This window comes from Megalopta genalis, chromosome 4, assembly GCF_051020955.1.
Source record: "Megalopta genalis isolate 19385.01 chromosome 4, iyMegGena1_principal, whole genome shotgun sequence".
NCBI classification, from domain to species: Eukaryota; Metazoa; Arthropoda; class Insecta; order Hymenoptera; family Halictidae; genus Megalopta; species Megalopta genalis.
The window spans coordinates 12,148,084-12,159,943 of NC_135016.1; the positions used below are offsets into that span (position 1 = coordinate 12,148,084).

General features: G+C 37.2%; 3 protein-coding genes across 4 annotated transcripts; 1 reads left to right on the top strand and 2 right to left on the bottom strand.

Moving 5' to 3' along the window:
• Positions 1–94: 94 nt before the first annotated feature.
• Positions 95–3,897, top strand: bur (GMP synthase burgundy). 2 transcript variants are annotated; one of them, XM_033475349.2, is made up of 9 exons: positions 95–233; positions 1,041–1,309; positions 1,395–1,607; positions 1,683–1,980; positions 2,127–2,604; positions 2,699–2,940; positions 3,010–3,180; positions 3,252–3,683; positions 3,774–3,897. In XM_033475349.2, exons 2-9 carry the CDS (start codon positions 1,089–1,091, stop codon positions 3,873–3,875), a joined length of 2,157 nt encoding a protein of 718 aa, XP_033331240.1. In that variant the 5' UTR covers positions 95–233; positions 1,041–1,088; the 3' UTR covers positions 3,876–3,897. The 2 variants fall into 2 exon arrangements, with proteins under 2 accessions (XP_033331240.1, XP_033331230.1); XM_033475339.2 differs by having other exon boundaries at positions 3,252–3,897.
• Positions 3,898–4,252: 355 nt separating this feature from the next.
• Rev1 (Rev1 DNA directed polymerase) lies at positions 4,253–8,743 on the bottom strand. Its single transcript, XM_076521312.1, has 6 exons — positions 8,464–8,743; positions 6,984–8,391; positions 6,457–6,898; positions 5,042–6,398; positions 4,636–4,778; positions 4,253–4,446 (listed from the first exon to the last, which is right to left on the bottom strand). The coding sequence occupies exons 1-6, from the start codon at positions 8,515–8,517 to the stop codon at positions 4,296–4,298; spliced, it is 3,555 nt and encodes a 1,184-aa protein (XP_076377427.1). The 5' UTR covers positions 8,518–8,743; the 3' UTR covers positions 4,253–4,295.
• Positions 8,744–8,882: 139 nt separating this feature from the next.
• Positions 8,883–11,300, bottom strand: LOC117223203 (mitochondrial 2-oxoglutarate/malate carrier protein). The gene is made up of 6 exons (XM_033475384.2): positions 11,014–11,300; positions 10,551–10,766; positions 10,314–10,444; positions 10,067–10,237; positions 9,890–9,989; positions 8,883–9,805 (listed from the first exon to the last, which is right to left on the bottom strand). The coding sequence occupies exons 1-6, from the start codon at positions 11,070–11,072 to the stop codon at positions 9,604–9,606; spliced, it is 879 nt and encodes a 292-aa protein (XP_033331275.1). The 5' UTR covers positions 11,073–11,300; the 3' UTR covers positions 8,883–9,603.
• Positions 11,301–11,860: the final 560 nt, after the last annotated feature.

Consider the following 11,860-nt stretch of genomic DNA (forward strand, 5'->3'; position numbering starts at 1 on the left):
ATTCTTGCAGAAGCCGCTGAAAATTGGCTCGACAACAAAGGATCATAGTAACTTTCGCGCCGTATCGTTGGTTACTACTGTTATTTCCAACATGAAGGCAGGCACTTTATTGTGGCTATTGCAGGCGATTGAATGGCTGCCTCGTCCAGAGAGTGCACATTCTGTTTTGCTGTAATTAATTTTACGTTACTTGGTGATTTACACGTGAAATATTCTCTGCCTCGTATTATTTGGTAAGTCTTTCGATACGTTTTAACAGCCTTTGGAAATACGTTTGGTACGACGGCAGAATTATCGTCTTACTCTCGTTTCTGTGAAACGTGCTCGTAAGATTTACGGCCGGTTATTTATTTCTTGCTAAACATTACGTCCCACAATTTTTTTCACGAACGTCATCCACTTTGTTAGTCAATCGATCCCGACGGCGCGTCTGCACCCCTTTCTATGTACTCGGAAAATCATTCTAATATTCTGAGTGTACAGTAGTTGTCAGAACTAGTAGTTGAACTGTGACACACTATAATAGCACGTTGTACTAACATGAAACAACATCTTTGGATGTCCTTCGAAAATATGCCGCACAACTCCGATAAATTTTTTGTAATATTTAGGCGTACAATATACGGATTACCAGTGATCTAATTTCACTGAAGGAAAACAACATATAATGCAGTTAAGGTGGCATATATAATTTGTTTGTTTTCAACCAGTAATTTGTTTATAATTTCTGTATTTAATTTGATCAGAACTTTCTGCAGCACTGTGATGCAAAATTACCTTTTATACGAAAATAGGATTGTATCTAGAAGCATAAATATTTATAGGAATTTATTTATTTATTTTATGGATAGTTTAATTTTATGGATATTAAAAAAAAACTGGTATCTTTTAATAAAAATATTTTTACCATATCCTAATTCAGGTACCTTTGATAATTGAATATTTATAAGGTGTTTTCAAAACTTAACAAGTTATTTCCTACTGTGTTGCTTCACATTGGTTTCATCAATATTCTAATATGTTTCTCTAAATTCTTGTAGGGTTGGTGAAATCATAGCAATAGCAATAGCAATATACGAAATTCTGAAATGGAAAAGAGCGCGTACGGATCATTGTGTCGCGCAGAGAGAAATAATGGAGCCGATGAAGCAGCAATGGACACGGGAAGCAACGATGAAAAAGTGGCCATTCTGGATGCAGGGTCACAGTATGGTAAAGTGATAGATCGAAAGATTCGTGAATTGAACGTTCACAGTGAAATTCTACCCCTTGACACACCAGCATTTACCCTCCAAGAGAAAGGCTATAAGTAAGAATACCATAATCATCAAGATATATCTTATATGATTAAAATATTTTCCAATTCAAATCATTATCTGTTAATCAAATTGTAGGGCTATTATAATTTCTGGAGGGCCAAATTCAGTTTACGCAGAGGATGCGCCCGGATACGACGCTGATATCTTTAGAATAGGAATTCCGGTATTAGGCATCTGTTATGGGATGCAAATGATGAACAAAGAATTCGGTGGTACAGTAACACAAAAAGACGGTCGAGAAGATGGCCAGTTTTCAGTCGAGGTAGATTCCAAGTGCCTATTGTTTAAGTAAGTAGACCCAAAAATTTCTCATCCCTCGTTTTCTAACATCCTTGATTTCTAAACAACCAATTGTTATCATAGGGGCTTGGAGAGATTACAAATAGTACTGTTAACACATGGTGATAGTATAGATAGGGTGTCCGATGACTTTCGTGTTATTGCCAGATCGTCGAACATTGTAGCAGGAATAGCAAACGAAAAAATGAATTTGTACGGGGTTCAATTCCACCCCGAGGTAGATCTTACATCTAATGGCAAAACGATGTTGCGCAGTTTTTTGTTCTTCATTGCCGGCCTCTCTGGCAACTATACGCTTCATGGTAGAGAAGCACAATGTATTCAATATATAAAGGATACCGTTGGCAACAAGAAAATTCTGGTAAGGCTCTACTAACATACTCTTCCCGTTCTTCTGTTAATTCTATAAAATTTTCGTTGACTGTCTAAGTAAATAAAATATGAAATAGATGATAAACTATACGAAATGATCGAATGTCGAGTAAAATAGAAAATAAATGATCGTAGTTGTTAGTGAGCGGAGGTGTGGATTCCACGGTATGCGCAGCACTGTTACGTAAAGCTTTAAACAAGGAGCAAGTTATAGCCCTGCATATCAATAACGGCTTCATGCGAAAAGGAGAAACGGAGTTCGTGGAGAAGAACTTGACACAATTGGGAATTCGATTAAAAGTAGTTAATGCCGCACACTATTTTATGCAAGGGACCACATCCGTTCCCTTGGACAATGTCCCTCCGATAGCCAACGCAAACGCTATAAACAATAAAGGAATATGCGGCACGGGCACAACCCCGAGAACCAGATTAACCAAAATGCTATGCGCGACTATCAACCCCGAAGAGAAACGGAAAATCATTGGTGATGTGTTTGTAAAAATAGCGAACGAGGTGATGGCGGAGATGGGTTTAAAGGCGGAGGAAGTGTTTCTGGGACAAGGCACCCTCAGGCCTGATCTTATAGAAAGCGCAAACGCAGCAGCCAGTGGTAAATAATCAGAATCGTTGATTGGATATCCTCGGGATCTTATCCTCGGGATCTTTTCGTCGGGATTAACGCGGAATGCAATCGTTTCCTCCAGGTAAAGCGGACGCAATTAAAACACATCACAACGATAGCGAATTGGTAAGGGCGTTAAGAGCACAAGGACATGTGGTAGAACCCTTGAAGGACTTTCATAAAGACGAAGTCAGACAATTAGGATGCGGGCTCGGACTTACGATCTCGATGGTAAGTCGACACCCATTCCCTGGTCCCGGGCTCGCAGTACGTATTCTCTGCGCGGATGAGCCTTACATGGATAAAGACTTTTCAGAAACACAGGTATTTATCTTTATTTTGCCAACGAAACCGTATCCGTTTCCCTTTGTCCCTACGTTCTCTTGTTCACAGGTGATAGTGAAAATAATGGCAGAATACGAGCAAATGCTCAAGAAGAAGCATGGATTGCTGAATCGTGTGGAAAGTGCGACCAGTGACGTCGAACGCCAGCATTTGCGACAAATTTCGAGTCGTCGTCATATCGCTGCAACCCTATTGCCTATACGAAGCGTAGGTGTACAGGTAGGTAATCGAAAAGATACCAGAGATCGTTGGAAGGGATCATACGTAATTGCAATCAATTGTGTTGCCAGGGAGATCGGAGAAGTTATAGCTACGTCGTAGGTTTGTCCAGCGGAGAAAACACGTCAGAAGGAATAGAATGGCAGGACCTATTGTTCCTCGCGAAACTGATCCCGCGTGTATGCCACAACGTGAATCGCGTGTGTTACATATTCGGGTCTCAATTGCACCACCCAGTGACGGACATCACCCCGACTCATCTGACGTCGAACGTGATAGCCACACTCCGGGAAGCGGATTATGTAGCAAACCATGTCTTATCCTCTCATAGCTGTATGGGGTCTATCAGTCAAATGCCAGTAGTTTTAATTCCTATACACTTTGATCGTGATGCTGTCTCTCGGATACCTTCATGTCAACGTTCAATTGTTCTTAGGCCGTTCTGTACTAATGATTTCATGACTGGCACCCCGGCTATTCCGGGCGAGGAGCTGTCTGTGCATGTGAGTTCGAGCAATCTTTCGACAATTATCGCAGCATCGATCGATAAAACTTGTATGCTAATCGACATGTGTTTTCTGTTTGTTCAACAGGTGGTGAAAAAAATGGTGATCGAAATATCTATGATACCCGGTATCTCGCGTGTTTTGTACGACTTAACATCTAAACCGCCGGGAACTACCGAATGGGAGTAGTAAACGCTCATCCCTAACTCAACCCTTTCTATTTTTTCACCATCCCTGCGCGTAACGACTACAAAGTAAAAAGTATATTTAAAAATATATATATATATATTACAAAAATACGTACGAATTCGAGGTTTGACTTCTTACCGATTTATATAAAACCTTTGAGCAAAAACTTCTTTCGAAAAAACGTATGTTCTCGATTGTAAATTAATATGTTAACTGATGAAAAAAAAAGATGAAAAGCAAAGAACTCGAAAACTCGTAAAAAGAGAGAGAGAGAGAGAAAGAGCGAACGAACGAACAATGATACCGATACTGATACTGTGTTCAATGAAATTGAAGGTAAGTATCATATTTGCTTGTAAATAGGTTTCTTATTAACCTCATTGTAAAAATATTAATTTATTCAATTCCGAGAAATTTACATTATATATCATTGTTACACTGCAAATGATTGCATTTGATTGGTGGTACCATTAGATTGCTGTTATATTCGATCTGCATATAATGTTGAACGTATTTTACTGTTTTCCTGTATGTCCTATGCCAAATGCAATTTCCAGTTTTTGTCATACATCTAGAAGAATATGAACATAAATAAGTTAATGTATTATGTCTTTAATACCATTTTTATTTATCAAAGATCGCAACTGAGTAAAACGACAACTATTCCCTGAATCCTATGTGTTGTATATCACTGAATAATCCATCCGTTGCTACGACACGGGTGAAAAACCACGAATCTTGCATACAATATAGATAATACCTGTGCATGGTTTTCAATAAAATATGTAAATCTTCGATGCGTCTCTTCTCCGGAAGCATGCTGAGAAATGTTGCGAGTGATAAAAAATCTACTTCGTTCACGATCTTAGAATTAGTGATCCATATTTGTATTTGCATCTTCACCTGCAACCGTGTATTTTACATTTGTATTTATCCTGCAGCCAATGTAAAAAGGATAGAATAACTATCGAGCATGTGTACCCCTTATGCCCCGTAAAATGTAACTCGATCGAAATTTAACACGATGATGCGACGATCACTACCAATCACTATCGCTAAATAGTAAAAAAAAAAACATTTTCTATGCTTTCCGATGAAGACGTGTTTCACCAAACAAAACTATCATAACTATCGATTTATAACGATAACTTAATCATAAACGCTACCTGTTCTAGAGGTAGATTAAGTAAGCGATTTACAAGATCAATTAAAATGTCTTGATGTTGAATTGAACTTTCATTGTCTTCCGATATAGTGCGATTATGTGAGAGTATGGCCTCGGCTTCGTCTCCGGTAACTCGATCATTCGTCGATCCCATTTCACTCAAGCGTGGCAGTATGCACTTCGAAATACCATTGCTGGTACTTGTACCATCATTCTGAACTGGTATACTTTCACACTTGTTTTTGGTCTGTTTAGCTTTAAACGCGTTCAATATTCCTTTCTTTTTACCATTTTTCGTCGACGTTGCTTTCGAATTTTTACCACTGCTCTTCGTTTTACGGTCAGTCTGTTTGCTTCCTTTCACGACGTTCTCGTTCCTCGTTAACAACCCTCCTCCGAATTTGCGAGCTGGCTCCTCTTTCTTCATTTTCGAAGACTGTGCCGACTTCTTAGCCGTACAATAATTTTCAACTTCGCGTTTCATGTCATCCGATAACGCGGCCAAAAATTCTGGATCGACTTGTGAAAAATTTATAATTCCCTCGTCGCGATTAGCTCGGACTGCGTTCGATGATACTGTGTTCGAACCAATTGCATCATTACTCTCTTCTTTTATTGCGTTGACCCCGTTCTTTTTATCTTTATATTCGTTAAGAATTTCATTTCGTATATCCTCGGGAAGTTCTATTAACACGGCCATATCGATTTCCTGCAAAGGAGGCAAGTCCACCTTCGCTGGTCTCGAAACACCCGATTTGATTTGCTTAAAAAAGTTTCCTGGCAACGTTTGCCCATGGTTCTCGGATTTTTTCGCAGTTTTTGACGCACCGGTATTCGGTCCTTCTCCATCGTTTCTCTCTCTTCTTTGAACATCCATGACTTCCTTTCGAATATCTTCCGGAAGTTCGGAAAGAACAGCTTCGTCTACGTAAGAATCAACTACATTCTTTTGATCGTCGATTATATTTTTCGAAGTTGACGGAGCGGAAGTTGAAGGAACAAAAGTTGAAGAAACGGAAGTTGATGGAACAGAAGTTGAAGGAACGGAAATTGGTGGGACGGAGGTTGAAGATTTTTCCACGAATCCTCTGAGATTACCATTATCATTACTCTTCTTCGTGACGAAACTTTTCAAAGGAACAGAAGTTGAAGGAACGGAAATTGGTGGGACGGAGGTTGAAGATTTTTCCACGAATCCCCTGAGATTACCATTATCATTACTCTTCTTCGTGACGAAACTTTTCAAAGTCATATCGCGAGATTTGCTTTTTGATATCTCTAGCTTAGTCACCTGTATGCCGATGCCTCTAGCATCTTCAGGCACCTTTAGCATTTGATTCCAGAGAGTTATCACTTCCCTGAAGAGCATATACTTATGAGTGCACTTAAAAATATAGAGATAGCCGAAGAACTTACTTTGCTATAATATCAGGATCATCGATAGAAGCGATAAGATTTTTTGATTTGGTCATGTAATCGCACAGCCCGTGGCCCATAAATTTTGCAGTTTCTTTCGACGCTTCCTTAGCGCGAATCATTAATTTCAAAGTGATGATCCTACCCCTGGCGTTGATATTTCTTAATCGATTGGACACCTCGACAGATAACTTTTTCAAAAAGTCTATCGCATCTTCGTTGCTCTCGAATCTTATCCCGTAATTAACTTCAGCGGAAACGGATTTTCTAACGTGCTCCAAGTTTAATTTCGAATGATCTATACCGCGGCACATGTTGTACAATACTTCTCCCATCTTTTTGCCGAATTCCTTTTGCAACGTTGACGAAGAAACTGTCTGTAATTCCGCACAGGTACGGACGTTCATGGAATGCAATTTGTTCGTCGTAGTCCACCCGACTCCTAATTCGAACAATCAAATGAATCATTTGCACATTAACTACGTCTGATTAGCTATCCCCAATCAGCTAACCTGCTCATCTCTTACCTGGCAAGTCTTGCACATCGAGTGCACCGATGCATGCATCGATGTTTTGTTTCAAGTGAAACTGACCATCAGGCTTTGCCTTTCTAGTTGCCAGCCGCGCCAGCAATTTATTGCTACCGAATCCTGTCGACACAGGACACCCTGTCTTCTCCTTTATCTCTCGCCTAATCGCATCAGCAAATTCCAATGGTGTCAGGGAACATTCTTCGAGTATTTTCGTACAATCAGCGTACATTTCGTCGCAACTGACCGCTTCGATATTCAACGTGTACGATGCTACAGTATCATACAACGTGTAAGATACTTCTGTGTATCCGTCGAAATCGTATGGCATTGTTTTCAGATTAGGACATATTTTTAAAGCCTCCCCTAGGAACATGCCATTTTTCAACCCCGCTTTTCTCGCCTCGTAAGAGCAAGACGCTATTTCTGATAACGACCCTAACTCGTCTTGTGCGATGTCTTTACCTGCAGGCTGCCTGTTGCCCTTTGCATGGGTCACTGCAACAGGCAACCCTTTTAATTCTGGTTTGTTCCTAAGACCAACCGAGACAAAAAAACAATCCATGTCTATATGCATTATTACAGATCCCTGATTACTATCTATCCTATTCTCTTCTTGGAAATCGAACGTATCATCTTCAAAATTGTTCTGGGAATCTGACATCGACTGTTGTAACTTTAAATCTCTGAATTTTTTCAATTTGTCTAGTCCAGGAAATTTTCCATCACTTTTGTCCCTTAATTCATTAACATAATTTTTAAAAGTTGCTCCCATAGTTGAAATGTGATGCAAACGTGAATGACTATAAAATTCTGATATGAATTCTGGATTTTTTGTCGAATTAGACTCTTTTGAACCATGGGCTACGATAGGATTCGAGACTTCTTGATTCGTGGCTGTGCTTTTCAATGCATTGCTTACATTATCAGTATCATTTGGCAAAATGGTGAGGTCATTATTTTTCTTTGTGCTATCATGCACTTTGACATTTAACCCCATTAATTCATCTATCCTCTTGAACTTTAATTGCGGTTGCATATCAGTGCAATTCGAGTAAAGTAAATATTTTTGGAAGTTCAACAGTCTACCAGCCTTTATGCTATCTACAATCCACTCTGGTTTGCATATAGGCATTGGATTCTGACTTTTCCTGAATAATACTATTTTAGAATAAGGCAAATTGGATGCGATAATGTGAGTTGTGGCTTTAGGTCTCATATAATGATGATAAGTGCCCCCATGTGCCATCATTAAACGACGAAGTTCATCTGCTGATGGATCTGTATAGCCATTTACAAAGATTGAAACTCCTTCCATTATGTTTGATGCATCTTTGAATTCTTTAGTTGCCTCATTTCGAAATTGCTCTTCCAATTTTGCAGCTTTAGCAGCCATATACCCTCCCTAAAATTCTCATATTAGAACTGAAATCGTGTGAGTTTTATTTATAAAATATAGTAGTTTGTTTTTACATACCCAATCTTCGAATCCATTTTCCCCCCATGCTTCACCTTTTTTCTTTTTCGACATTGTTAAAAATATTAGATAAAATGCAAATATTTAAGGTAACCTAACTAAAACGAACGTACATTCATGAAACATTTTATCCTAGTTTCAGATACATACGATTTGCATGCGTCGGTATAGTGTTTCGAAAAATCGGAATACATTACCGGTGCATTAAATTGTGTAAACGAGCAATTGTTTGGAGGAACCTCGTTCCCATGCACAAATAATCGCATCCAATTTAGACCACGATGTAAGGCCATTTCACTTGCCATTATTTACTATACATGAATGAATATTAAAACCGAGTATTGTTATGTTTTACAAGGATCATTGTAAAAATTCTCCTCGTTAATTATAAATATGCAGTCAATAGAAACACGTGTATGTATAAAAATAATTTTTTCGATTTATTCAACAACTGTTCTGGAATACAATTTTAATATTGTGTACTGGCAGTAACTATAAGTATAACTATACATGTTAGACTATAGACTATTACATTACATTCCATTCTCACCCATTCAAATTTAAAAAATGGTAGTAATGTATTATGGTACTATGTATTTGTATGTACTGGAATTGGTTAGGGAATTATGGCAGAAAACTTTCCACACACGCATACATCAAAAACAATAAAATATATATTTTCTATTGTAACAACAAGTAAAAAATAAAAAATCGTATCAAACGATTTGATCTCTTAGAAGGATGTCCACAGAATGTACTGTTTCTTTGTTAATCAATAAAGTTCATTAAAATGTATTATAAAAATACTAGACATGCGTCTTAAATATAATTTGTTATTATGCTTGAATCGACGATTTCACGAAACAGTACTTAACAAATTATAAGATTTTAGGCTACAAGAAAATTATATACTACAAAAGATCACAATAAATTTTTTTTTAACTGATTGTGGAATTGTGTGTGCATGTATATAAAAGACGTACAATATCTAGCAGTATGCAGTGTACTGGAAGAATAAATATTACACTAGGAACATATGATGTAAAATTGATGACAAGGTCAAATATAAATTGGAATATTTCTGCAGATACTAATTCTCTGTGTACACATACATGTATCAAGTTTGAATCCTATTCATAGTTATTGGAAATAAGTTTTGTACATCGAATTCATTTGCTCCAAGAAAATGAATGTTAAAACAGTATGTGGACCTAAACGTGCATAGTAAGGGAAGAAACCTTTCCACAATGAAAACAATCCTTCATTTCGACAAACTCGTACTATAACATCTACTGCACCCTTAAATTCAGGCTTACCATCCACAATTTTCATGTTTTGTATTCTGCAAGGAATTCATCATGCAAAGATGCAATATTATTCTCACACTAACATGGTACTGCAGTTATTTTTGTGCTTTCATATTTACCTTGTTTTAGCAATATCAACTGGCATAGAAGCAGCTGTTGTTACTAAACCAGAAATCATGGAGCTTACAAAGTGCAATTTAATGTTCTCCTTAAAGTAGCCTACTCAAACAAATAATAAGAAGATTATGGCAACCTATTGCTAATTGTTTGGTAATCTCTTTAGCAGTTGTACGAACCAGTGTTAAGCAGAACCTCTTTGGCCTGAGAATAAGAGGCCAATTGAGCAGCATTAACAACCATGGCTCTGCCAATTGTTGGAATAGTACCCCTCCATAATGCTAAAACACCCTCCTCTCTGAGTATACGAACCAATGCATTAAATACATTTTTATAATTCCTTCTTTCAGCTAAAAATAGAAGACTTTTCAGAGCAAAGAATAATCTAAATATCCTAACAGAATACCAAACAATCTATGAACATACCAGCAGGTAATCTGCCATCTGCAGTCATTCTAATTAAAGCAACTTCTGCAGGAGTGCCTACAAATGCTCCTACACAACCAGCGGCACTACCTATCAATGCTTTGGCAAGAAAGCCAGATTGATTGTTCTTTCTAAATATACCAGACAATGAATAATAAAAGATTTTATGTATATAGTTCTTGTGCATTTCTCAACATCTTATTTATTAACATAGCTTAGTTACAATAATATACTCACGAGGCAATTTCAAACAACCAATTATATATGCCAAGTCTGGTTGTTGTATATGTACCTTGTCGCAATAAACCAGCAGACAAACCTGAGTAAAAAGCAAGGATACCTTCCCTTTTTACAATGGAAGTTACTACACTCAATGTAGACGTTCTCGTACCACTTAATTGCATTCTATTTTTTATCAAATCTAATGGTTGAACAAAACATGTCGCAGCCATTCTAAAATCGAACAAGATAAGCTGAATATAAATCTGTGATTTTACAAACTGTAGATTTGCATAGCAAACATGCTGATCATAATAAAAATAATTTGATATGAGGAAATGTCTAAAAAAAGAGTATAAAATATAAACAGATATTTAAAATATGGAAAATAATATTGTGATGTTCTTTGAATGAAAGGAATTAATACTGATAGTATATAATACAATTTAAGAAGCCACAATAAAATAATAATAGAACAAACCCTGCAGTTCCTCCAAAAAGGAACTTCACTGCATTTGGCACAGTCTTTTGATTACTCATTTTGACAGTACGTGTTGCCTGACACTTCAACAATCCGTGAAACAATTAAATTACCCGAACTACTGTAAAACGATAATAAAACGAGTTGACTTTTTGGAAACAATACAGTCCAAAAATAATAAAGTAAAAAAACGAGCTACGCCGCAATGTTGACTAGTCACGCGACGAAAACTGATCTAAATGAATGATTATCAAGTCAAATTCCATCTTTCATTACCCAATACATGTTGAGATATGTACAAAATTCCGGACGTTCAGCGACATCTTGTAGTACTGAAGTACCGACAATAGCACAGCTGATAAAGGGAAATTAAATGAAGACCAAATTACAAATTGTAATAATAAACAAATTAATAACGCTGTATAACGCTGTTGATAAAATTGTGATAAGATAAAGAACCTTAGTAAACATCAACAAATTTTTTCTAATAAAAAATTCCAATAAAATGCAAACTAAAATTAAATATCCACGCATGCGCATGTATGGTCGAATGTGCGCGCGTTACATGCATACTTGAAAGCGTTCGTATTCATTCGAAGTTTCAAGAGTTTTAAATGCATTATTTAAACAAATAAATACTTAATAAGAATTAACATCTCTTGACTCTCCCCAATCATTGAATTTTCGTTTCCTCGTTGTGCAATGTAACTGTCTATTATACGTAATAAGAGCATGCGATTTACCGTTGCTGATACAGCTTTCCTGGATCGTAGTCGCATTCCTCATGCTGCATGCATTTCTATCGTTCCGTTTCCGACAAGTTTCAAGAGAATCATTCCATGATCTA

Coding starts and splice junctions, on each gene's coding strand:
- bur (XM_033475339.2), top strand. CDS start 1,089: ATGGAAAAGAGCGCGTACGGATCATTGTGTCGCGCAGAGAGAAATAAT. Junction 1,981..2,126: donor TTGGCAACAAGAAAATTCTG/GTAAGGCTCTAC, acceptor AAATGATCGTAG/TTGTTAGTGAGCGGAGGTGT. Junction 2,605..2,698: donor CGCAAACGCAGCAGCCAGTG/GTAAATAATCAG, acceptor CGTTTCCTCCAG/GTAAAGCGGACGCAATTAAA.
- Rev1 (XM_076521312.1), bottom strand. CDS start 8,517: ATGTCGAAAAAGAAAAAAGGTGAAGCATGGGGGGAAAATGGATTCGAA. Junction 8,392..8,463: donor AAAATGGATTCGAAGATTGG/GTATGTAAAAAC, acceptor TGAGAATTTTAG/GGAGGGTATATGGCTGCTAA. Junction 4,779..5,041: donor TTAATCTACCTCTAGAACAG/GTAGCGTTTATG, acceptor ACACGGTTGCAG/GTGAAGATGCAAATACAAAT.
- LOC117223203 (XM_033475384.2), bottom strand. CDS start 11,072: ATGAGTAATCAAAAGACTGTGCCAAATGCAGTGAAGTTCCTTTTTGGA. Junction 10,238..10,313: donor AGATGGCAGATTACCTGCTG/GTATGTTCATAG, acceptor TTCTATTTTTAG/CTGAAAGAAGGAATTATAAA. Junction 9,990..10,066: donor AGAGGTTCTGCTTAACACTG/GTTCGTACAACT, acceptor TTGTTTGAGTAG/GCTACTTTAAGGAGAACATT.